The sequence below is a fragment of the Vidua macroura genome, chromosome 1 (genome assembly GCF_024509145.1).
Source record: "Vidua macroura isolate BioBank_ID:100142 chromosome 1, ASM2450914v1, whole genome shotgun sequence".
In the NCBI taxonomy this organism is placed as follows: Eukaryota; Metazoa; Chordata; class Aves; order Passeriformes; family Viduidae; genus Vidua; species Vidua macroura.
Window position 1 is genome coordinate 149,683,122 of NC_071571.1, and position 26,594 is coordinate 149,709,715.

The 26,594-nt window shown below is 39.2% G+C and overlaps 1 protein-coding gene across 2 annotated transcripts in view; it reads right to left on the reverse strand.

Annotated features, from left to right (window-relative positions):
* TRAPPC9 (trafficking protein particle complex subunit 9) overlaps positions 1 to 26,594 on the reverse strand; it is a 449,912-nt gene that overhangs the window by 294,535 nt on the left and 128,783 nt on the right. For both annotated transcript variants that reach the window (XM_053973133.1, XM_053973142.1), the window contains exon 18: positions 3,860 to 4,002. In XM_053973133.1, coding sequence (XP_053829108.1) covers positions 3,860 to 4,002 — 143 coding nt within the window. The remainder of the gene's footprint in view (positions 1 to 3,859; positions 4,003 to 26,594) is intronic.

The following is a 26,594-nucleotide window of genomic DNA, read 5'->3' on the forward strand; positions in this document are numbered from 1 at the left end:
GAACCTGCTGGGAGCTGCACTGCCTGGAGGCCTGGAAGCACAGCAGTGTTTGGGGCTGAGCCCTGGTATGGAATTGATTCACGTGGTAAGGCAATGACAGGAGACAATTTGGACAATTGTACTACATAGATATATCTGCATTTTATGGCAAATAACTGGTTAAACAAGTAGATCCCTGAAGCCCTTCAAGATCTCATTGAGCTTCAGGACAGAGTGGGAGAACTTGCAACCCTTATACCCCATTCCAGGGCGTTCCTGATGATGCTCCTGGGACAGTCCCCTCCCTGCACTTACCAGCAAGCAGAGCCAAGGATCACAGGGAAGATGCTCAGAGGGAATATTTCCCAGCACAAGGCTGCTCTGCCAGCCTCTTTGGGTGCAGCTGAGGGAGCACGGGGTGACAACCAGGGAAGGAGCTGGGAGCAGATGAGGGGTTCTTCACTGATGTTCTGTCAGTTCTTCATTGACAGAACATGCTCTGTCCCAACAGCAGGGCTGAGATCTGAACCAGATTTAGGTGTTGGAAGACCAGAGATCTGAACCAGAATTGGGTGTGGGCAGAGCAGAGATCTGGACCAGACTCGGGAGCAGATCAGGCACGGCAGCGTGGCAAGGGCTGCATCCACTCCATCTCAACCCCACAGAGCAGCACAGACAAAGGTTAAAGGGATCTGTTAACATGATTAAACAACTGAAGATATATTTGAGATGTGGTTAATGAAGCTTCTCCTCGTGAGGCAGGAACTTGTGCATGAGTGGAAGATATAATTTTGCTTAGATATTTAAAAAAAAACAAAAGCCAAGCCCAAATCCCCAGTTGTTTCAGTGATATTTCCCATGCATTTCTGCTCCAGCAGCTAAATAGAAGAAATACTAATTAAGTTTGGAAGATTTCTACATAAACCATAATCTTTATGTTACAATGGGGGGTGAAGTGTTTTCATTAACATTTTTTCCTGAGGTTTTTTCACTAAAGGCCTAAGGGAAGAATCAATGCTCAAAGTTTTTTTAGTTTGCTTTGACTTTTTAAGCCCAGGAGTTACTAAGCTAATGTTTCTTACTTTTGTGGAGGCAAAAATGTAAAATAAAAACAATAAAATGAAAAAGAAATGGAAAAAAATTAATCCAGATAATGAAAGCAATGATAACTTCCATTCTGAAATGACAGCTAAGGAAGTAAATCATAAAATACAATTTCTTGTAATGACTAAATATAGCTCAGCACCTCAGACAGTGCTTAAGCAATGAAGTCTCAGTTGTAAACCAAAAGGAAATCAGAGTTTTTACCAGAGCAAGCAAAAGTAAAAAAAAACCCAAACTTAGAATTTGCTGCTGCTGTGTCTCAGATATTGGCAGAGATGATCAACAGTAAAAAAATAAATTTTGTTTCCTCTAATGATGAACAGTTATCCTCAGCACATTGGGATACACATTTCTGCCATTTTTCACTCTAAATTATAATATCAAATGCCATGACTTCTCCTTCTGATGGAGAACCTGCACAGGGATGCACAAGAGCAAAGGAACAGTGTTACAGATCACTAAAGCCAATAACATGGAACAAGCAGTAAGAGATAACACAAAATCCATTCATGACTTAGCAAACAATATATACCTGAAGTAACAACCAAAAAAAAAAAAAAAAAGCTTTTTGACAGGTCTGGCAAGAAAACATTTCTAAGAGAAATATTACAGTCTTTTTCTCCAACTCAGTAAAGCTTTTAGGCACCCTTAAAAGCAGCCACATCTTTAACTACATCTCCAATCATCAAACCACTGGAAGTTTCCACTGACTTAACTGATCATAGTGGTGAACAGGCAAAGGATGAAGCAAACACACACAAGGTGAGTTGAACTGGAGCCACTAAATACAGCACCAGCTGCCACACTACGTGGGAAGCTGTGCCCTGCTAACACAGAAACTCTGCCTTTGAATTAGCACCTCCATCTCTGTGTAAGCATGTCAGGATTAAATGCTTGCCCCACATCATGAACTCCAGAGAGCAGATTGACAAGGCAGGGGTGGGATAACCTTGGCCTACACAAATCAGGAAGCCAAGCACAAAAAGCCAAAATCCCAACAAGGGAGAGTCAAATAAAAGCATCAGGTTGCATTTGAAGCTTTTATGGAAGGTTTGCAGCTTCACCCCCAATCCACCCTGTAAGGAACTGCAGTGAACCACAGAGCAGTCTGTCCACTAAAAAATATACATTTTGAGAGTATGAAGAGATTTTTTGACACTGAATGGAGGGAACTAGGCATTCAAATAATAAATGAAATCTGGTTATTTTAACCTCTATAATGAGCCTTTTTGAAAACTATCTTTAGCTGATGCTGTGGTACTTCCAGGTCGCTCAAGAGAGATCATTTATTCAATCTTGAAAACCTTTCAAAGGCTGAAGAATGTGCCATTGCAGGGATGAAACTGAACATCATTAAAAAGGGGCCCAGAATTTTGCAAACAGTTGTTCTGGATACTGTGTTCTGCCTTTGCCAAACGGCATCAGATTTGCTTTACTTGAGCAATTCCTAAAATAATAAAACTGTGTTATGTTACACTTTCAAGCAGAAAAATGCTCAAGAAACTTGCTTACTAATACAGCCATATGGTTTCATAAAAGCTGGACACAAATGACTCATTAAAAATAATATTGTTTGTCTCATTTTTGAACATTTTCTTAAAAAATACTATTGCAGCGTTTCAGTATCTTTGCCTAACCTAAAATTCTCTTGCTAACTGCAAAGGTCATTATTTGCTGTATCCCCTGTGGAGAAGAACAGAATCCCATCCCTCTTGGCATTAAAAACTCCACTCCCTTGTCAGTCATCTTCCCTTCAGCAGGAGCAGAAGTTGCTTTAAACATATGCTTTAGCAAAAAATCCCATCTTATCACTCTTCTTGCTCCAGACTCTCCAACTTTTCTTCATGTTCAAGCCTAAAACTTTCCTTGATGTTTTTATTCTTCTGCTCACAGCCCTGTTTTTCAGGCTATGTTGCTGCCACAGGCCGTCCATCTATCCTTGGACATTTCTGCCATGGTATGATACTGGTGACTCAATTCTTTCCTTTGAAAATTAAATATTCACCCAGTCTCCTAGACTGGCATTTCCTTCTTGCCCACCTTTAAATTTCTAAGTCTGTCATGAAAGGGTCCCAGGCCCAGCAGGAATCTCTTGGATCAATTAAGTTCCCTCTCAACTATTATTATGATTGGTGTTGCATACACAACTGCACTGAAATAATCTCAGAATTTAATCAAACCAAATTCTTGTTCCCACTGTGCATAGAGGTTTTTTTTTACAATAATCCTACTAATTATTAAAACTGATTGCATTCAGTGGCTGATAAATTTTACTCAAACAGATTTTGATTATCACAGCATTTGCCATCAAGTGTTGCTTTGATTTTAATATTCACTATGACATGTGCAACTACTCTGTGGTTTGCAAGAGAAAACAAACACCAAAGGAGAGTCTGGTCACAATTTATTCGTAACATCATTCACACGTACATTTTCAGTAAGATTCTGCTACAAAAACTCCAAACTCTGTAATACACAACACACCACAAATGCTAAGAGATACAAAAAAAAAGTCATCAAATTGTACAATAAACATGAAATTTCCAGTCTGTGCTAAAATACATCATCGTGAGAAAACATCTGAACCTCAGACGCTGCTGAATGCACATGAATTGCTTCAATAAACTCCTAAATGAGCAATTTAGAAAATTTCTTCAAGTAATTCTTTACCTACATGATGCTGATGATATTTAAAATGTTTCCAATATGGTCTTTAAGTTGTATTCAACAGAACAGAGACAATGAGTGAGATTTCAAGAGTCAGGGCAAGGCTCACCTTGTTGCTGGCAGGGTACTGATGCGAGTGAAGAAAACAGAGGGCTCCACCTCCACATGGAGGCCCAGGGCAAGGTTCCTGTAGTATCCTTCAGCATGTCCTGGTCCACCAGAGTACTTGAAATTCAAAACGGCTTCCAGTGTCTAGAGGAATAAAAGTCAATTCCTTGTTAGCTATTTTTCACTACTGTGCATTTCACAAGTTCAATTAAATTAGGCCACAGAAGTGATTTGCAAATTTGCTTTCCTAACCCATCCATTCTGTTATCTCAGGAAAAAAGGCAATCTAACAAATAACTGCAGCTTAGGCAAACAGTTGCTTAATCCTTTTGAAAACTAAAGAGTGCAGCACAAAGTCAGCTGGACTTCCCTTTACATAATTCCTCTCCATATCACATTCAACATCAAAAAAATGAAAAATGTTGCTTATAAGAGTTAGGGTTTATTAAATGCTCCACTCCTTCATACACTTGAAAAATATTCACCACTTCACTATCTAATCAAAAGGAAAAGCTTCAAAGTTTGGGGGCAGATAAAGATTATATAAAGCTAAAAGAATCTGGTCTCTCAACAAGTCACTGCAAACTTACTCTCATGTCCATGAACTAACAACACCTAACTGCATGCATCTTGTCTTGTGTTCATTTTATAGGAAATGGCTGGTTAATAAATATTAAAAATGAGAATGATTCTCTAGCATGAGCCCTCTGCACTCATTGCTCTCAGCAGCACTGAGCCTTTACTTTTGTGAGGAAATTTGGGGCTTTGTGTCTTTCCCCTCGATGAACAGCATGGGAGCAGCTTCCCAGCACAGTCCCCACGTCATCATCATGTTCAAGCTCAGAACAACCCTTTGATTGATCCAAAGAGATTATTCACCACCTCCTCTTTCATTATGTTCCCGAAATATCATTTGCTGGAAGCAAGGTGAGAATTTGGGAAATGTCACTGGATTTTTTTTATTTTCTCCATTTTTATTCTGGTCCTTGGGCAGCTGCTACTGCCACACCTCAGAGCAAGGACAGAGGCAGTGCCAGCCCTCCAGCCTGAGATGGACAGCACATATTGTGCTGAAGCCTGTATCTGGAAGGACAGACACTTCTTAAAAGGCTTTAGAAACAACACCAATTTCGCCTTTGTTTGGCTTTTAGCTCATTCTTTATAAAAAAAAAAAGGTAAAAAATGCCAAACCTCAAGTCAACAACTTATCCAGGAAAGCAAATCTATTTGTCAGACACCATCAAGCCTCAGAAAGGTAAAAGCACCCTGCCTTTCAACTGAAGATTCACAAAAAAATTTATGAGACCTGTTATTTTTTATCATGAGCTCTAAGGAACAATCTAAAGATGTTCCAACTTACAAAAAACTCCATTTCTGTTTGATACCATTCTGTTTATAAGTCTGGCTGAAGGAAAAGAAACTGAGAAAGAAACATTTTCTTAAAATAACCACATTCCAGTGATTTAAAGAATACTAAAATCAAGAGTTTAATGTTTTGTTGCATGTGTGCACTTAACTGTTCTGCCTATTTCCGACTTGCTTTTAAGTGGAATAATTTTAATTCTTAATTTAGTTTCATTAAAATTCATGAGAGTCATCTTGCAATACAAATAAAACCCTTCACTGGGCACTCTGGACATACCCATCTACTCTGTTTATGTCAATTCCTAATTTGTACTTCATGAACTCAAGTTTATGTTATGTCAGAAGAGCTAATCAATATTAAACACAAAAATAAAAAAGCACAAACCCATTCAAAACATACTTCATCCTAATTAACCAGCTGGACCATTTCATAAAAATCAGAGCCAGGCTCTGTAAGTACAGGGATCTGACACTACTTATGTTGTAATGTGAGAATGGACTTCAATTTCAATTAGGGCATGGTGAAAACTCTGTGCATGTTCTGCATTACTGCTGTAATGCTCACAGAGTCCTGCTGGGAAAAGCTCCATGGTTCACTCTACACAGGACCATGGAATAAAGCTGCTTTAGCAGGACCAGCCCTATGTCATTACAGATAGACACTTAACAGATTTCAGCTTGAAAGGTCACAGAGCATCACTATTCCAGATTCAAACTCCTTTCCATCCTAGACCAAGTGAAAAACCACCAGAAAAAAAAGGCTAAAACTATAACCATTATGTGCCACTGATGAGCAGGAGAGTTTAAGGGCACCATCATAATTTTGGTCCCTTGCTGCAGTGAGGAATTTGTGGGGGAAATCCTGCTGATGATGCTGTGTCTCCTGAAATCCCACTGGAGAGAACAGGGAAAAGGAAACCAGGAAACCCAACCATCTTCTGTTAATCCAGACAGCAGCAGGACATCCCTTCTCAACAAAATGTAATATCTAACTGGGCACAGTAAACACTGCAGAGACAAGAGATTCTGACAACTGCAGAACACCCAAACTTCTGTTCTTTCTCTGGCCATGATGATTTGCAGGAGACTATGAATGTGCACGTGCACACAAAGAAAACCATCAGGCAGACTTTACATCAGGACTGTAGATGGATCTGTAGGGGAGGAGCATGACTGAAGGAAATTTTTTTTCAGAAGCCTTCAGATGGTTAGAGAAAGTTTCATTGCTTAGGATTTATGTAATATGAACAGAAAAAAATATTTCAAAAACCCCACAACAACAACAAAATTCAATCTCCTTTAAAACCTCAAAAATTACTTCATCTATAACATGGAAGATTTTCCATCTCTATGATAGAAAAAAAAATCCTACTTTCATATACCTACAAATTTAAAATAATTGACCACTCTCTCCGACAGCACCTGCAGAGAATGGCCCAAATAGTAGAGGCCCCAATTCAAATAATGTTGTACCCTGACTCCTTGTGAAACCTACAGAAATCACAACCTGAGCTGCAGATTCTCTTTATCCTTAAAAATCCCAATAGGATCACTTAGATTTCTCCAAATTGCATCACTACAGACTGAAAATGAGATGGCAAGGTATCCCTGTGAATGTCATTCTGCCAGCAATGATCCATAAAAACCAAAGGGAAGGAAGGAGGGAGTACACCAGGCTCTCAGGGCAGGCAGGAAAAGAAGCCTATTGCTAACCATTGAACACATCTGAAATTCAGAAACCTGTGGACTTTGGGAGATTCTTGTTTTTAAGGCAGAGCTCCATTCTGGAAACTCAGTGGTAAATATTTACTGTGATGGCTTTGGCTTGATAAATTTTTTATGATTTCATTGGTCCTTCCTTCTATTGATGAAGAAAAGGAAACAAAAATGTTTCTGCGTCTAAGTTCCAAATTAGAGATTCTTATCCAACAGCACCCACTACCAGTGACACCTACCAGAAATATTCTGCAGATAAACTATCAAAAATTGCTGGTTTGGTTTTTCATGCATTTTTTCCTCAAAGTATTTTCAGCATAGAGCTGGCACCGGTTTGTTCTCTCATAATAAAATATAAAGCAAAGTTAGAAAGGAACTGAGGTTTGATGCCACAAATGAAAAGCAAACCATTGGGCACTAAAGTTTCCTCACTCACTGGCAACAGTCATCACCCACCTGCCAACACCTCAGTGGTGACTCTGAGCAGCAACACCTCTAATACTGATTTTTAATTGCCAATTCAATTGCAACCCACAGCTCAGAGCAAGTATTTCTACTGAATTACTACCACAGTACTTCCTCCACAGAAGCAGAGTCTCAAATCTAAAGAGAATTTCCACCTAATTCTATAGATTGTTGTTGCTCATGCAGAAGCTGGAACGTTAATCAGACCAGAAAACTCCAAAACAGGCAATGACAAAAGAAACAGAGAAATGAATGGAGGAAAAGCTGTGTGAAGGGCATTTCTTGTGCTGCCAAGTGAAATATGGTGCTCAGTCCTTTCTCTCTGCTTGTTTTCAACTGAGGGATGGTTGACTGAATACCAGACTCAAGAAAATCTGCCCCCCAAAGAAGTGCTCAAAGTTCTGTGTGGCAAATAACACTATTTTAGCTCAAGAATTTTCTTAGACCAAGAGCATGTTAAGGATGTATAAATCAAGGATATAAAGGCCCACCTGCAGAGATGCAATCATTATATGCTCTATGCAAAGGAAAATAAAACTTCCATAGAAGAACACAAAGCTTCATCATCATTTGTGAGCAAGGCTCACATACACTGTGCTTTCAGGTCTTCTCTAAATTCCCTTAGTACAGTAAAAATGACACTAAGTAGATCTCAGCACTTAATAGAAGATGAAATGTCAGTGCTACAGGCAGTTTGCTCCCAAGGAACTGAAGATGCTGACTGCAATGACTGAAGAAATACCAGACTGTAGCACTACAGACTCCTCCTTAAATCCACAACATTTAAAAATTAAAGTGGAAAAAAATAGCATGAAGACCAGACTCAAAAATATACAAATTCAGAACATAATCTTTCATTTTAGCTTCTGAATGGCTTCTAGAACACAATTCTCATTAATGAGTATAATTTCTTATGCAATTAGGGCTTGAAATTTGAAAAATAATTTATTCTAGGTGTGTAACCTTCCAATACACCTTCCTTTGGAAAAGAAAAAAAATACAGATTACTTGCCCAACTGTAAACATTATTTATTCCCAAATCCTATCCTGGCTCCTGATCTGCTTTTCACCCAAATTCCCATTAGCAGCACTGGCTCCACACATTCCTGAGTGTTCAGCCATTTTTTCTGACTTTAGCCCATTTTCTCACCTGTTGCCTTGTTTTTTCTGGTTTGGGTGTGGGATTTTCTTCCTTAAACTTACTATAAACCCCAATTTTGTTAAGTTCTCTCTCCCTCATTCCTCTTCTTCTCTAACAATTCCACTCTCATACTCAACTCTGACCAACAATCAGTAAAATCCTTATCAGTAAAAAAAGACAAATAAAAATGTGCTACTTCATCAGTTCCATCTCACAAAAGGCACCAGAGGATCTATCTCAACAAAATTAATTTCTCCATTTCTTCTACTGTGTGGAATGCTGAAAATCTTTAAAGAGCTTTGTGTAAATAAACCATGGATCAGGAATTTCAGCTGCTGAGCTGTAACTAATTAAATGATCTGGCAGTAACAAGGAGAAAGCAAGTTTCTCCAAATTAATCACACTCTTTTCAAGGGCAGCAGGTGAGCCTGGCAATGTTCAAGCTCCTGACAACACCAGAGATGTCCCCAAAAACGTGCAGGACAGGATCGACCTCAAAAAGGTCCAGTCCTGCATGCTGCAAGCTTTTAATGCAAGCACAAGGGAAATGCTGGTCCAGGAACATGTTTCAGACACAAATACAGGGCATGGGACACAGCTGAATCTTTTTTATTTTAAGGAAAAGGCCAAAAAATGAGCATTGGGAAGGAAATGGAGATGCCTAAATAGCTGAAACCAAGGAAGATAAGACTCAAATACATCAAGCTTCCACTTTGTAGCAATTTGTGAACACAAGGACTGTGTCTATGTTTAGCACTGAGCTCCAAACCCAGTCCTGGCATTTGAAAATGCACACAGCTCTGCCCAGGTATTCATCTGGCTATCAAAATTAATATAGATTAGCACTTTCTTGAGCTTAATTTACAATGGTCTAACAAAAGAATTCCTGTCATTTTTGCTTCTTCCTCTCATCACTGAGTCTACAGCCCATGGTTTCACATGGTAACCTGACAAAGAATAAAGTCTGTATAAAAAAGAAGAGACTTAAAGGATGATTTTGTGTAAAAAGAATGAGGCTTAATAGCAGTGTTGGGAGAAGCAAGTGGTGTCTCTATGTCCATGGGCTGAATATCCTCCTGCCCACCTGTACTCAGGAGGATAAAAGGGAAAAAAAAAAAAAACAAAACAACACTCCCACACTGCTAAAGAGGAAAAACAGAGACACTTTTGGTCAGCTTCAAATTCTATAATTCTCCTTGGGAGGACAAAACTCTCCAATCTAATAGGAAAAAAATATCTGCCACTTAAATGACAGAAGCATCATGTCTATTCATCCCCAAAGAAAGAATAGCACTGCTGGAATCTGGGGTTTGAGATCTGCACAACTCGTTAGCATGGAGTCTCTGGATCCAACTCCCTGAAGGACCTGAATCTTGATCTCCTCAACACTTCTTCCGTGCAGGAATTCACAGCATTCCTTTGCACTCAGACCTTCCTTCACTTAAAATGCTGATGTTGAAAGGACATTTGGGAGGAGAAGTGGAGTTCAGCAGCTGCTATGAGGAGAGCATCAAGACTTTACACCCCACAAGAGTTAATTCAAGGTATTGTTTCAAAATTGAAAACAAATTGTTTCTCTCTAATGTCTTTAGTGTCTGACACAAACTTAGGCTGCCCAAGAAAGGTCCGTATTAAGAAATGAAGATAAGAATTTGATCACACCAACAAATTTTTCTGCCTGTAGAAAATACTATTATTATTATTATTTTAAAAAATTCTATAATAAATTGAATTTTTAATTGAAAGTAATTGTTGTGAAAAAGTACACAGCAATACCACAGAATCATAGATTCAATAAGGTTGTAAAAGACTTCCAAGATCATCAAGTCCAACCATGAACTTACGATAGGCAGGAAGAGATCCATTTGCTTTGCAGAAAGAGATTTATTCATTGCACTCTCACAGGACAGTATCAGTCTCTTCAGTCATGGCTATCCTTTCTGATACACAAAATGTCCTACAAGCTTTTTGCATTTTCATAGATGATATAACTGACCTCTTTTCTTTTTTTTTTTTTTTTTTTTTGCTAAAACATATATCCTATGTTTTTAAAGAGAATTTAAGCACCCAAGAAAGCACCTATACTTTTGTCTGCATGCCAATCCTCAAGCAAATCTGAATCCACTGGAATACTTCATTGATCAAGGTAAAATTCCTAATTTTGCCCAAGTAAGAAAAGGAGACTCTCCCTGTAGATATTGTTCCTTAGAGCACCAAACAGTGCAGTAATTGATAGCAGGAGCCCTGAGACATGCATTATAAAAAGGACATGCATATGTAATGATCTTGTAGTGCATATGTAATCATCCTCCTGGACCCAACTGCAGCACACACTCTCCATGCTAATTTTTTCTCTTCTGTATTCTATTGAAAATACACTTGGCAACTACAAAAGCCAGGATAAAATTCTTAACAACTGATTAAGCAATGAAATAAATTGTGCCTCTGCAGCAAGTCAGACCTTTAAGACATGTACAAATACAAACAGAGCCCACATAGCCACTCCTGTTAAGCTTCTCTATCAGTCTGCCACACAATTCAATGTAATTTGTAGCACCTGTGTTAACAGGTGACTTTACACACCCAGTTTGGTGAACAAGGTGCCTGTTGTGTTCAGCTCTGGTGCAGTGTTACTCAGGTGACTTTCAGCAGCAATTCTTGCACCACACCAGAGTTTATGGAGCTCATCCATCCACATTTCTGTCTAGTTAAACCCCTGAACAATGAAAGTGCTGCATCTCTCAGCAAAAATAGCACAATGGCAAGTAGCTGAAGCTAAATATAGCTCCTGCAGGCATATACTGGGAATTAAATAGTACATTTTACCCCTCCCCAACCTTAAATCAGTAAGCTTCAACAAGGAATCTCTAGTGAATACACACAGGAGCTCAATAATTCCCCCTTAAGCTTACAAGGCATATTCTGAATCTGTGCAGGCTAAAAATAGCCATGTTTATAATGAGAATGGAGATGTGAGCAGAATAATATTAAGTTTAAAAGCAGGCCTGGTGTAGTCATTCTGCATTAACAAATAGGGTGAATCAAAGGTCGCTCTGACAAACAGATACACAGGCTGACAGATAAAATATAATCTCCAGCAATCTTGTACTGAAGAGCATTCATCTCTCATTAAACTCTGCATTTCCTAATTGACTATTGCAGCCACACATTCACAAGTGATTTTGTGCACATTTTTTAGCTGGAATACAAGTTGTTAGTTCCTAAAGACAGAAGGGAAGAATACACAGCATAATTCCCCTGGACAATATTCCCTCCTAGAGTTTAAATCCCCTCTGGAAATAGTCAGGAAATACATAATTATTTTTGTTGTATTAATCACAGAATTCTGCCTTCTTTAATTAAAGGCAAATTGCATCCAGGCCTCCTGGGTCCTACTATTGCAGCTGGATGCCCAAGGGGCTGATGCCCATTCTCAGCTGCCTCAGAGGTTTTACCTCCCTCAGCCTGAGTCCCAGCACTGCTGACCACAGCTATCACAGCATCTCATTCTTGGCTGGGCTACAGATGAGAGATTAAAAATAATTTAAACACAAGTAACTTTTCTGTGGAACATTCCCATGGAGAGTTTTCTGTCTGCTGACACTAAACTGCAAAATGTGTTAGAAAAATGTGCTGGGGAACAAGGCAGCCCTGCATGCTAGTCTTGGAGGATGAGAAGGAACAGAGGGGCAAGTCAGAACACATGTTCCTTAATAGCTTCTCTGATTCTGAAATCTTAGAATGACATCAGTTGGAAGGGACCTTAAAGACCATCTCATTCCAACCCCCCTGGCATGGGAACACCTTCCACTAAACCGAGTTGCTCAGAGCCCCATCCAGTTTGGCCTCGAGCAATTCTGGAAATGGGGCAGCCACAGCTTCTCTGGGCAACCTGTGCCAGGGCCTCATCATCCTCATAGTAAAGAATGTTTTTGCTTTTATCTAAACCAAGCCTACTCTCTTTCAGCTGGAAGCCACTCCTCTTTGTCCTGTCACTCCAGGCCCTTGCAGTCTCTGTCCACCTTTCCTGTTGGCTCTCTGCAGGTACTGGAAGGCCACAATGAGGTCATCCTGAAGCCATCTATTCTCTTCAACAACCCCAATTCTCTCAGTCTTTCCTTGCAGCAGAGGTGCTCCATCTCTCCAGTCATCTTGGTGGCCTCCTCTGGACTTGCTGCAACAGCTCCATGTCCTTCCTGTGCTGGGCCCCAAAGCTGGACACAGCACTGCAGGTGAGGTCTGACCAGAGGAGAAGGGCAGAATCTCCTCCCTTGACCAGCTGCCCACAGTGCTTTGGATAAATCCTGCCCTGACTCTGAAGTAGGAAGGTAGAAAGAGAGAATAAATGCAGGGACATATGTTGATGAAGAAATCACAGACATATACACACCCTTCCAAGGGGAAATTTCTCTACGTGGAGACCACCTGGTTCTCCCAGCAATGGCTAGGAACATGCTGGGTGCTGTAAAGCAGCATCACTGCACGTATTTTCTCACTGAAACCTGCTCAGATCACCCTCTAGGCAGAGTCCCCAGGAGTAAAGGCACAAATGCTGGCAGATCCCTTCTCACTAAAGGCACACCCCAGTCAGAGGTGGATAAAACCAAGATGTGGGCATAGCAAAGATACAGCATAAAAACCCCACATGTCATGAAACCCTAAATGAAATTACATATAAACCTAGTCACAATTCAGAAAGAACTTCAGAATAAACCAGAAACAAGTGCTGAAGAAGTGACTCCCAGCTGGGACTGACCCCTCTGCTCATTGCTGCTGCTCATTCACAGGCAGGTCACCTCTCACTTTGGAGAGAGCAAGCACAGGTCTTTCTTTAATAGCTCCACACCACATCTGGCTGCCCCAGACTCAGCAAACAAGCATTGCCTCCCAGAATATATTCCCAGTTTACCAAGTGAGATTTTTACGAAGCTCTACAACACTTCTAAGGTCTGCAAATGGTGAGTGCAGGGTGAGTCCTCCTCCAACCTTCCCACAAAAGCAACACCACCAAGCCTCAACAGGCTGATATGCAACAACCTCAAGTCCCTGGGTAACACCACAAAGTTACTCAGTTTTGTTTTTTCATTCCAAACATTTCTACACTGTTTTACTCTTCCTCAACCCCTTCCCTGTTCCTTCTATTTCCATCATGTCCTTTGTGAGAAAAGAGGGTAAGATTGCACACAAAGAGAGGTAAAGAAAAAACTTCTTGGTTTGTTCTCTATTCCTTTACTTTCTTATATTCTGTTTGCCTTTGTAGAGCATCTCATGCTTCCAAGATCTCTACCCTGCACTGCAATGGTTAATTCAGAGCCCATCGCTGTGCATTTGGAATTAAGACTCCAGATTCTTCATGTGCATTAACTTCACCATGCATATGTGGATCAGTGCTGCTCTTCACCTCAAACTTTAACCCCCCACCCCTATCGCAGGATAAGCCTGTAATCCCTAAGAGCTGGTTTCCATGTGTGCTACCTTGATGATCTTTGGCACATTCCTAATCACCCTAATGCCCAGATCCTTTAAGAGCATGCACAGGCACAACACAATCCCAAGGAACTAGGCAGGAGACCACCCTGCAGTGTGCAAACGAGCCACTTATCCTGCCTTGAACCAGCTCAACTCACATTGGGACCTTCACTTTCATCTCACAGCACACTTGCCTCTCTCAAAGAGCTTTTTGTCAGAGTCTCTGGGAGTGTTTTAGGAATCAAGTGAGCAGTATCAATGATTTTCTCTTTTTTTCAGGAGCTCTGAACATGCTTCAAAGGACTCAGACAGATTTGCTTACCATGATGCTGCCCTTCATTAACAAAACCCAGTTCAACAGTACCCCAACAAATGTATCCTATAATACATATACATATATATACATACATATCCTATAATACCCTATACCCCTAACAACTTATGTACCCTATAACCCAATATAATAACCCTGAAACTCTGCAGTTTCATTTCTGGTTTTACCACATCTACCAACAGTAAGTATAAAATAACTGTTTTAATCGCTCTGCTTCTGCAATGGCAACATACAACTTAACTTCTCAAAGTTACAAACTTTTGAACCACCAGAGAATATGAAAATAATATTCCAGACTAAGAAGGAAGAATCACATGCACCCCCTATGGGCGCAAGGTCTTACAGAGGTCCAGAGTTTCTATTTTACATCACAGGGATCCATCCCATACAAATGGTTTCATGAAGGTTTCAAATCCACTCACTGTTCAAAACACTCCGCTCAAGCCAGCTCACTTCACTATTCATAATATTATTGTACTACACTCTGAAGAAAAAATATACTCACACCCTAACAGATAAAAATCCTCCTCTTCAATAACTGAAGTAACTTTAAAAGAAACAATGCATCCAGCAAAACAGAAAAAGAAAATCAAATTCTATAAAAGACTCTTGGAAATGATCAGATTTTTATTGGAGAGTGCTTTGGAATTCTTGGGTTAAACAATCCTCATTTTTTCAGGAATTCCTCTGATTAGAAGGGATAAGCCCAATTAGTGAATTTTCAAAAGTAGAAGCAAATGAAGAAAGGAGCTTTAAAAGAGGAATGCTTGAAGAACTTTATCTATAGATCTGTTTATTCAGCACAGACATTAACACATAAATATGAGAGACTGAGCACTTCAGATTTTTCAGCTGCTGCTTGGGTTGGAAAAAATTGCTCCAGTAGCACAATCACTTTTAAAATCAAGTAAAGTTACCAAGCTAAATTTATCACTGATTTAATGAGTTTAATGTGGAATGAATAGTGCAAATTCCTACTCCTTAATACGATGATCAAAACTAATAGAATGAGAAAATAGTGAAATTAGTTTTCAAGAACTAAGACTTCAGAAATTAAATCTGTCCTCTAGTCTGGCTAGAAATGGGTTCTTTGAGTTGCAGAAAAGCAGCACTTTCCATTCTGATATATTTTTCTTCTTTCCCTGGGCAGGCTCTTTGAAAGTCAATCTGCCAAGCAACCAAGCCTTTAGTCACACCAATAAAACACACAGTCAGTGCTCCTATAAACTCTCAGTATGTGATTCCCACAAAAGTTTCCCCTCAGGACAGGGAATCTGGACTTAGCTCTTCAGTAAACATATGAAAAATAATTGCAGATATGAGTCAGATATAAAGATGACATGAAAATTAATTTCCACTCTTCATTGACCCCATTCTGGCACAATTCAGCCAGGTGGACACAGCCTCTGCTGACTGGCTCCACTCCCACCTGCACTGAGGATTCCTGAAGACTAAGAATACACTTTAAATTCCGTGATGTTACCAAAAATACAGACAAATTTTCCAGAGGCAAAGGTCACAAAGCAAATGAGAGGTGTAACACAGGCTGTCTCAGAAATACAGATTTATAAAGGACTTGTCAGTGACAATTTGACCACTCTGCAGCAAGTGTTTGGTGCTGATTTCTGAGCATGAGCTCAGACAATACTTGCACCAATCCTGTTTTCCAGCTGCCACTACTGACACATCTGTATTCTTCACACAGAGCAATAATGCTCTAAAAATAACAGATCATCCTACAAAAATAACATTAAAAAAGGAAGGAAAGAAGGAGTCCAGGAAGGACGGACTCCAGGAAGGAAGGATCTGGATTTTTTTGCTTGCAGCAGTAGAATCCAGTTATGCTTTAGCAGCATCTGGACTTTTCAGAGGAAAGTTTGTACTTAATCACATCCACATGCTGTTTTTCTGCTCAGTCTAGTTACCTGATGTTTAAACCACTATTTTGATTTTGTTTAGGATGCTAACTTGATTCCCACCCTACGGGGTTAGCGCACACTTAAAACCATTACAAATGCTTACTTTAAAAACACACTGAGTCACCTCTGAGCACTTCATAAATATGCAGCAGGAAACTCCCAAACAGTGACTCATAACTTCAGAGGTTTAAAACATAATCATGCATTTTCTAACTGTTACTCAAACTCGATTAAATCCTAAGTGAAACACATCCTTGTTCTGTGAATTCCACTTGACCACCCATTAAGCTTGGCAGAAAAAAGAGCACAATGGGAAAATACAACCAAAAGCAGAAAACTGGGAAGAGTGCTGACTCTTAACAGCTCCTATGGAAACACTATTTCATCTAAACATACACTGAATATTCTTCACCTTATAATTGATGCCATGAGTGGCTTTTGTCTTTACCTTATTTTGAATGAATGACTGAGGAAAACAAACAAACAAACAAACAATGAAACAAATTTGACAAATTTGTTTTTTATCTAGAAAAAAGAAGAACAACATGCAACAATCTCCAAGTTTCTTCTCCATAAAATTCTATTTGTGTACACTTATTTAGAGATGCAACTCAAGAAACCTGACTCACTCCTGGTCAGACAATGCATTGAGATGCTCTATCTACCTATTCCTACAGAATTATGATGCTAAGAATACTTGCTTAATGGGCTACTCTGCTAAACATCACCATAATACTTCTATTTCATCCCAAAATGATTTTTTTTTAATTTTGACATAACAAAAAGTATAATTACGGCAAACATTGTGATTTCTGTAAAATTAAGAACTCCTTATAAATTAACTCTCCTAAATCTTAGTAAAATACTGGCTTTGTTAGAAATCATTTCACCAAAAGGCAAGTTAATGTATCCACACTGTAACAAACACAGAGGTGTTAATGCTTCAATTTACAACAGCAACACCAGCTAAAAGAAAGGAATAATTTTTTGTATGATCCCAGGCAATTACACAATAGTCAGTAGTCAAAAGAAACAGTCTCCTATTCTTGAAATATTTCTATAGAGTACTAAACTTTCAGACAGAAAAAAGAGAGTGGGGAAAAAGGACAATTCAAATAATTATGATAGAACAGCAATTTTATTTTTGAATTCAATTTTATTTAACCAGAATGATGGGTCTTTGCTTTATTTAAAACCAATTTTTTTTGTCTTTAGCTTTTTGGGAGATTTCAGGTGTTTTGAGGTTTCTTGGGTGGATTTTTTGGGTTTTGGTGGGGTTTTTTTTTGACAGGAGTAATTACATTAAAATTAGATTTTTTAAGAAATTAGATTTCTTTATAAAGTGTCAAAATACATAATTTCAGCCATCCAGAATTCATTTTATGCCCACTTTTTTTAGCTCAATAATTAGAACACAGTCAGGAATTGTATAATTCAAAGGTCAGGAACTGTTTGCAATAAATTTGTATGACACAGTTTTTCTTCTTTAACAGAAGAAAAACAGTAGCCAAAAGTTGCTTTTAAAAGTCAAGCAACAACTAAGCATCAGTACTTGACTCCATATTCCTGCATCTACATGACAAGTGTCACACCCTGCTTTAAAAAATATAATGAGATTATAAAGAATCAAGTTGTTCTTGTCCATCTCTAAGAGTTTAATTTTATCACACCAAATGGTAAACAATCTGTTTGGCAACTTATGATCTATTTTTACCAGGTAGCAGAAGTGTAACTTTTTCCTATTGAAATAAAGACACACAAGAAATCAGTTTAAATATATCACAGCTTTAATATAGGAGAAGTGTAAATTACTCCTAAGGTCTCTGCTTGAGGGTTGATTGGTAATTGTTTGACTGAGACAACCCACCCGCATTCAATCCAGGTCAGAAAGAAAAACCTAAATGGTTTTTAAAAAAGGAAATTAACTTTTCTGAAGTAGACAAGAAATCCTAATGAGTTCTGAAAAAATGAAATTTGTTAGACTTACATGTAATATTACAAATATTTGATAATACACTTGTGCCAAGGTAACTGCATTAAGCTCAAAATGTTAAAAAGAATCATCCGAGTTTAAAATACCACAGGATAATATGAACCACAACATTATGATGGGACCTGAAGTCAGCCCAGTTTTAGAATAGAAACTGGGCTTCTGTCTCCTACCATCCTCTCTTTCTATCCTCTTCTATCTTCTAGAAGTTATAATATTCTGAGAACTGGTATAATTTCAAAATAAATAAATAGAAAATTGAACAGAATTTTTAAAGCTTTGTAAGTAAGTTTCCCCTGCCCACTATACTCTTACACTTTTTTAATCATTATCACCTTGGTGATAATCCACCATGGGACATTATGGGGACACTTTCAGGACTTGGTTTGTCTGGATCAGGAAGATGCTTTTGTGGTCAGTCTCCTCCTCACTCTGTCTTTGTTCCCTTTGCAGGGTGGTCTTGAAGAATAAAACTAGATCATTTCTGGGTGAATTATGAGGGCTGCATCAGGAGAACCACCAGCAGGTCTGGCCAGGGGTGATCTTTCCCCTCTGCTCAGCCCTGCTGAGATCCCTCAGGAGAGCTGTGCCCAGTGCTGGGCTCCCCAGCCCAGGAGAGACACAGACATTGGAGCAAGTCCTGCCCAGGGTCACCAAAGGCTGAGGAATTTGACCACCTGAGGAGAGACTGGAGTATTCTGCCTAGATAAGAGAAGGCTCAGGGAGATCACACCCATCCACATAAACACCCAGTGTGATGGCCTAAACAAGATGGAGCCAACTGGGTTCCAACAGAAAGATGAGGAGCAATGAAATACAGAAAATCCCCTTCAGTCACAAGGAAGAGCTTTATGATTGTTAGCACAGACAAATACTAGAATAGGTTATAAAGTGTCCATTCTTGGAGATATCCAAAATCTGAGTGGACATGGCCATGAGAAAGCTGCTGTAGCTGACCCTGCTTTGACCAGGTGTGCCAGGCCAGACCATCTTGAGACATCCTTTCCAAAAAAAAAACGGATACTGTGATAGCAAATTGGAAGGTGCACTCCATCCACTACCAGACATTGAAGTCCATAAGGTCAAGTTACAGACAGTCTGAAATAAAATCCACCCCTCCTCAAAAGCACTGGCAGCACAGACATCTTATCCTCAGGACTCCCTGCTTCACTTTAAAACTCTGCAGGCTTTTTTGCCACATTTCTTACAAATGTAAATCCATTTTGTCACCAGAGAGAGACGATGATCCAATTTTTGCAGCTCCAGTGAGTGTCCCTGGCTGCTGAGGTGTAACATCCTGATGGCAGAGCTTCCATCCTTTCAGCCATTCCTTTTTCCCCTCTTCTCAGTACTCACTTGCTGAATCTCCCCTTGTGAGCCTTCTGATCTGCTTCCACAAATGGAAAATTCTCTCCCACTCCAGAAGGTTCATGTGGGTTTTCTGCTTCCTTTTTCTACCTCTATCGGGGTCAGGATTGAAAGCACTTGAGACAATAGTTCGTGTTCAGACTCAGGTGTTTATTGTTTCTTATCAATGCTACAGCCTCACAGCAGTGAGTTCTGCAGTCTTTCATTAGCAAGGCACAAAATGGCCAACTATCTCTTGTTACAAGGTCTTTTAAGGCTAAACTATGCAATTAAGAAATGATACCTAAATTATTTTCCCTTTTAACCCAGTAACTGATCACTCAAATCCTGCAATGTGGACTTTCCTGTCCAATTACAAAACACCACCCAAACTCATGAAGAAGAAGGAAGAAGAAGGTAAAGAAGAAGACGGTGTCTCCACCCTAACACCTCCATTTTGCTTCATATTTATTACTATATTCTAAAACCCCAAACTCTAACTTTTCCACCCTGTGATATTACACACTTCTAACCAACTACACCCCGGAATCCCAGTGCTATTAATCAATTTGGAAATCTTCTCCACAGCCTCAGGTGAAATGCAGTGTTCTCTTACAGGTCTGTGCCTTTCAGCACAGAAAGTTTAAAATTCTCAGCATCCAGGGTTTCAACAGTTCAGAACAGGCAGCAGCCAGGACACAGCAGGCAGGGATCTTCCTGCCACCTTCTCTGCCACCCAGGGAAGCCCTTAGAACAAACACAGCCCACAGCTCCTCTTACCTGAACACCTCTGAGTTGTATAACACACGTGAGTGATTGAGCATTTTTAAGGGTTATAATCAACTTCACCACTTTCAAAAGTGCTGTGGGCAACAGTCTGCACCATTCCAAGTATACCCCAAATTCACAAAAGTAACTTGTTCATGTTCTCAGGCACTTAAATGCAACTTTTGTGCTTGATTGATGAAATCCATGTCCATCACCACCTTGAGCTTCTCTCCAGCTTTTTTGTGTGCTTCATTGAGCACAAGTAGAAAAACTCCCAAGCTTTTCTCAGCAGGGTTCAGCCACCTGCTTCACTGAGCTCTGATGTGTTAAATATACAAGATTTCTTTTATTTCCTAATTTCACTCTAGTTTAATCCTTTCCAACTACATGACATAAAGAGATCCAAGGGTAGGACAAGCAAATGTTCATGTAAGGTTTTATAAAAACATGGTACAGCTAGACAGCATTTCAGCCTGTTTCCCATTTCATATTTCAAATCATATAGATAGAAAAATGAGAATGAAAAGTGAGAAGACAACTTTTACAAATTTAAATAAAAATGGGGTTGCTTTTGACATACATAAATTCCACCTTTTCCATTTACAGGATTGCCAGTTGTCTTGATTTTTGTCACAGGAGGAGACTCCCAGTTTTGATAGACCTGTCATGTGCCCTGTCAAACAAACTTACAAAATATTGTAAAATGTGTAGAGGGAAGTATCTTTCTACTGTGGTGTGGGGATGACAGCTTTATGAACGATGTCAAGGAAAAATGTTGTTCTACAGAGCAAATATCTGGCAAGTTATTATACACTGCTCACCCACTGCCCACATTACTCGAATGTTTCAGGCCTTGCTCTCCCTTTCTTCCTGCTTCAAATTCAAATATTTTACTTTTTCATAGGCTATTTAAAAAATATAAAGAAAGGCCAACACAATGAACAACTTAAGTTTGGTAACTGGAGAGAGAATAATTAGGAGGTTTAGCCATATAATGGAGATTGTAATAGAAACTTAAACTACAAATGTCCTGTTAAGTGGCTGCATGCTTTCACTGATTCTCTTAAAGTAATAACACCATGTTATGTGTACTCTCATATTTTGAAGTGCTTCTTTGAAACATCTGATGCAATAATCAATGCATGAGCATACAAATATAAATCAAAAATAAATCCTGGCTTGCACTAAGAGTTCTAATACAAATTGACTCCCTAAAAAGTTACAAATCAGTACAATAATGTAAAGAATAGGTGCTTTATACTTCAGATTTCTTGCAGCTCACATTCTTCCTAGGATGCATCTTCAAAAATATTTAAGGTAGCATGTTTTAAATGTTCATTTGCTGTTCTGTCTTTCAGTTTAAAAAGTACTACACGACATATCTGAAGTTTTCCATAGCTGGACACCTGTTCACCTGCATTTACTGAGAGATTCACTGCTATAATCTAAAAGGAAAGAGTCTTTATCCTAACTAAGATAAAATTCACCAATGGCACAGTCTGCAGAGAAAAGTTCTCAGTTCATACTTCTAAGAAATGGCCACATACAGCAACAAAAACAGGATATATAAAGAACAGTTACAGAACACAAAATACCTCTCAAAATACCCACTCTCCCGGTCACAAATAGTATGAGATTCCTTGAAAATGAGAGGAGAAATGAGTGTGAATGTCTTTTTCTGCACAAAATAAAGCTGAATTCTACATATCTAGTAACCCTCACTGATCCTCTCTTCTCTGATCCTGCTGAAGGTTTCTCTGAATCCAGAAGAACTTTCACCATCTCCCTCCTTCAAGTGTATCTTCACATCTTCAAAGACCTCCAGTATGTCAAGCATATGGACTGTGAAGCACTGACTTCAAAAGCAAAATAAAAGCCTGGTCCCCAGTCTATGGGACACACTCATGTGTGTGGGACACACTAATTCTGCATCACAGTTTCTATCAGTGTCCAACAGAGCCATCAGGCTTAGCAGTACACTCTGTCCAGATCTGCAGTTCTGAGCAAGTACTGGCATCATGTTTGCCACCTGTCAATCAGTGCACAGGCACAGAGATGGCTGAAAGCAGGAGGTGACAAACTGCAGTTGGCAACTTAAACCATCACAGACTTCCCAGAGGTGCTTAGGGTGCAGCAAGAGTGGGTTTTTTTTTTTGGTTGGTTTTTTTTTTTTTTTTTTTTTTTTTGTCATTCCCACCACATTATTCTCCACATAAAATTTTTCAGCCTGGAAAAGGGAAGGCCTCAGGGGGACTTAACTCCAGCCTTCAACACCTGAAGGGAGCCCACAGGAAAGACAGAGAGAGACACTTTACAATGGCATTTAGTGACAGGACAAGGGGGAATGGCTTCAAATTGAAAGAGAGTAGGTTTAGGTTAGATATTAGGAATAAATTCTTTACTGTGAGGATAGCAAAACAGTGGAACAGGTTGCATGCATTCCATGATTTTATTAAATTCTGTTACTCAGTGATATGTTTGATCTATTAATCCATTTTGCTTTAAATCTTCCCTGATTTGCAGCAACGTGCCACCTTAAAAAAGATCACTGTGAATTCACTGAAATGCCCATCATTGTAATGCAGGGGAAATAATCAAAAACCTTGAATTATGTTAACAGAATTTGCAAAATTATGTTCTGCAGTTTATCATTCTGCTAAGGTATGGCTGAGGTATGGCACTGACTTCAAAACTCAAATATCCACAGCCTTGTCTAAAAGATCTTTTATCCCACAACACAGTGAGTCTTCCTCACTTCTGGAATACCTGCACTCATCTCTAAGCCTGCAACTATGTGACAGGTAATAAGTTCAGGATTAATCTAATATATTTTAAGTCATCATTAATGGAATTCACTAATCTGCCTGTGCTTTTAAGTGGTTGTACCACTCAAAACATTAAGAGATGTGACAGACAATTCTTGCATGTAAAGTTCCGGGCTGCTGATTTATCCACACGTGTGGAATGTTTATTTCAGTCAAGCTAAGAAGTTGGTGTCAAATGTTTTAATGTATAGAGAAACTACTCAGAAATTCAGCTTTGTGCTGCTGCAGATACACAGCACCACATGGAGGAGAGCACAAGGAACAGGATAAAGTATTGTAGTTTGATTTTCTGCACGATACCTAAAAATCATTATCTCTGAAAGACCAAAACGTCTTCCTTGTAAAAAAGCTCAATACTCCAAATATGCCTGCAAATGTTCTCACTTCAAATTTTCTGAGTATTTTAACAGCAAATTACTCATTAAATTCACAGATAAACAAACTAAAATTTGGTTCTGCTCTTAAAACAGCAGTTCCTTTGAATGATCATGATGGATGGTGTAATAAGTGTTTTGCACAGCAATATTTTCGTGTTTTAATTACACACACACTCAGCAGAGCTCCCAGGTGTCTTTTCCTGCACCAGCTCACAAAGGATCCCTTTATCCACTGTTACTTTGTCCACAACTTGAGAGTCTAAGGGTTTTTATCAGGAATATCTGACAAGCAAAAAGCCAAAAAGGAGGGCAAAAGGATCCTCTCACTTTTGGGTGGAGGTTATTTCCAGACCTTGAAGGCTGCAGGAGGAGGGACAGCCAGCCCAGAGCAGACCCCACCACTGCAGCCCAGGGATATTTCCAGGGGGATTCTGCCCCTCTGCTCTGCTCTGCTCTGGGATTCCCACCTGGAATGCTGCATCCAGCTCTGGGGCTCCCAGCATGAGAAGGAAGTGGAGCTGCTGGAGAGAAGCCAGAGGGGGCCACAAAGATGCTCCAAAGGCTGGGACACCTCTGCTCTGGAGACAGGCTGGGAAAGCTGCGGCTGTTCAGCATGGAGAAGAAAGAGAAGGCTCCAGAGAGACCTTAGACTCCCTTGCAGTGCCTGAAAGAGCTACAGGAGAGCTGGAGAGGGACTTGGGACAGGGGCTGGAATGACAGGACAAGGGGGAATGGCTTTTAACTGAAAGGGAGTAGGTTTAGATTAGATACAGGAAGAAATTCTGGGCTGTGAGAGTGGTGAGGCCCTGGCACAGGTTTTCTAAAGAAGATGTGAATGTCTCATCCCTGTCCAAGGCCAGGTTGGATGGAGCTTCTGGTTAAGTGGGAGGTGTCTCTGCTCACTGGGCCAAAATCAACACCACCAACACAGGTGGAGAGCTTACACACAGAAACACCAACCCTTGGCCCTTCACAACAAAAGATTCCCCACAATTATTCCACTTTCTGGCAGTGTGTAGTCTTGACTCTTGCCTGTTTCTGTCCTTATCATCATCCATGAGCTTTTACATCTTACTCTGTCCCCATCCTACTGCTGGAAGGAAGCCACTGGGGGAGTGTCTGGCAGCCAGCCAAGGTTATTTCACAATACTGGAATCATCTATAAAAACATTGTTTTAATTTAAATTTTCTTCTTACTTAACCTCAAATGGGTAATTTTCTTCTCTCTTAAAATGGCCTCAGAAAACAACTGCATTCAGTCACTCAATACCATTCTAACATGAACTCACTTCTCTCCTGATTTCTTTTTTGGTATCACATGACGTCAAAATTTTAAGCAATTCTTGATAGGAGTCTAGTGTACTTGTTAACAATAAAGTATATACTGGAAATAAGCTGAAAAAACTCAGAAGTTCTGATTCAGGATCACAACAGGAATTCAAAAAGGCTAATCAATAAAATACAGCATGCAGAAACTTAACAATATGTTCTTGTACTTTTAAAGACTATGAAGAACCAAATCTTTCTGGGTCTTCAACCCTATGGTTCATCCCAGTTATTATATTTTTATAACCCAAAAAATAAAGCACTAAGCACTTCATGAATGTCAAACTGACAGATTAAAATTAACAGTAATTAATTGGTGAGTTAGCAATAATAATTGTTCTCCGTATTTACTTTAAATTGTCTTTCCTAACATATTGTCATTGAATCTTTTATTTTCTGTCCTTTTCAGATGATTACTTCTCCTGTTCCAGCCCATGTGTCATCATGGAGAAGTGCTGACTTGGTCTAAATGCAAGCAGCTTGTCAGAAACATCACCAAATCTGAGTTAAATATAGGTGGTGAACCATAGTAAATGTGTCACTTACATTGTACTGCACCCTTACCAGTTCCAAAACCAAAAGGAACTATTCACATTTTATATTTTTATTAAGTAGAAAACAAAATGTACAGAGGGTCAAGTTACAGAAGATTTCAGAAGTGCATTTGAGCTGTGGAAATAAAGAAAATATTGTTTAAAAGTCAATAATACAGTCTAAAGAAAGGAAATCCTTCATCTTTCAGAAGGCAGCACTCTTACTTTGGGACAAGGCACTGATTTTATATCCTAGTATTTAAATGCATTGCTGAAAGAACTCTATTTCTGCTGAGACATAAAACCTGATAGTTTTCACATGCAGAGAAATGTTAACCTTCATGGTTTGGACAAATTTCATTTGGACAATTACATTCCAACTAACTACTCCTGTGATTTCAAGTGTCTAAGATTCACCAGAACAAATGACACCACCTTAGCTCTTAGACCAGAACATGAGGAACTAGAAGGTCACTGAGATAAACAGCAGTGTATGGGTAGACAGTTTTAAATGTCAGCAAGGCAATTTGTGTAGGATATAAAATGCAACTGAGAATTAAGCAGCATTTTTGAAAATTATGTTGAAAAGTTTATGGGATCTTTGGTTAAGTCACAGGCACAGGTTAGGGACTGATTCACTAACCCATGAAACTAAGTTTTAAACAGTGAGTCCTTTATTTATTAGTAAAAGCTGCTTCTGTGTTAAGTGGAGTTGCTTTCTATAATTTGGCCAAAGAAAACCCTGCTTTATGTGTATAACATCTGTTTTCAGACATCAGAGAGTGGAGTAAGGATAATTCTTCAGTATTCCTTACAAGGAATACTACAAGCACACAGGAAATACTGGATCAGAGGGAAACAGGTAAACAACAAGCCAAGGAGTTATAAAAAAGTTGATACAAAATAATGACTGACCAAGTGCAAGATTAAAAACATTACCTAAAATAGCCTTGAAAATGGGTAAAGTCAAAGCAACACATTGCTTAGAACTTATTATGCAAGATTAAAAAAATAGAACTTGCTTGAATTGTTTGAAGATTTAAAACTATAATATCAAAGGTAGAATTTTAGAAATGCTTGAGAAGAGTCAGAGTAGGAAGTGGGTTTTTTATAACATTTATATTTTTTTTATATAGGAACTTTCTCTGTTTAAATCAACTC